Source organism: Myotis davidii, unplaced genomic scaffold, assembly GCF_000327345.1.
Source record: "Myotis davidii unplaced genomic scaffold, ASM32734v1 scaffold332, whole genome shotgun sequence".
In the NCBI taxonomy this organism is placed as follows: Eukaryota; Metazoa; Chordata; class Mammalia; order Chiroptera; family Vespertilionidae; genus Myotis; species Myotis davidii.
Genome location: NW_006285779.1, coordinates 8,218,344 through 8,219,085, shown reverse-complemented (window position 1 = coordinate 8,219,085; position 742 = coordinate 8,218,344). Strand labels below are relative to the sequence as shown.

Sequence of the window (742 nt, the reverse complement as noted above, 5' to 3'; positions counted from 1 at the left end):
TTTAACTGATGTTTATAATGACATAGAGACACCCTAGTGCTGCATGTATCCCTCAATCGGTATGTAAATACGGTATGCATTTTCCTGTTTTCCATCTGTCTTACTTATGTCTTACCAGCTAAAGTCCAGGAAGAGATTGACCACGTCATTGGCAGAGAGAGGAGCCCCTGCATGCAGGACAGGAGCCACATGCCCTACACGGATGCCATGGTGCACGAGGTCCAGAGATACCTTAACCTCCTCCCCAACCTGCCCCATGCAGTGACCTGTGATGTTAAATTCAGAAATTACCTCATCCCCAAGGTAAGATGTGTTTCACCCACACTGACCTCAGTGGTCTTGGAGGTCCCATTTTCACAGTATGGTGTTCATCTTCTACCAACACAAGATGAGAGACGGGTAGAAACCACACTGTGGCAGCTTGAGGGACTCTAGTGTTTCCAGTAGAGACTATCAACCTGTATAACAGGTTCTGACATCTGGCAGTGTAGGTCTTGCAAATTTGTCCTACTTCTTTAATATTTTTTGGCTAATCTTAGCTGCTTACATTTCCAAACTAATGTTAATATCAGTTTGTCAATTTGCCAAAACAATCTGCTGGGTGTCATTAGATCAATTTGGAAAGTCTTAACATCATGACACATTGAATCTTTCAATTAATAGGTATGGTATAGCCCTGGCCGATTTTACTCAGGGGGGATAGAGCATCAGCCTGCGGACTGAAAGGTCCCAGGTTCGATTC

General features: G+C 44.1%; 1 protein-coding gene across 1 annotated transcript in view; it reads left to right on the top strand.

Moving 5' to 3' along the window:
* LOC102757579 (cytochrome P450 2C19) overlaps positions 1-450 on the top strand; it is a 17,840-nt gene extending 17,390 nt beyond the window's left edge. Inside the window, exon 8 of the mRNA XM_006756645.2 lies at positions 119-450. Coding sequence (XP_006756708.1) covers positions 119-435 — 317 coding nt within the window. The 3' untranslated portion in view covers positions 436-450. The remainder of the gene's footprint in view (positions 1-118) is intronic.
* Positions 451-742: the final 292 nt, after the last annotated feature.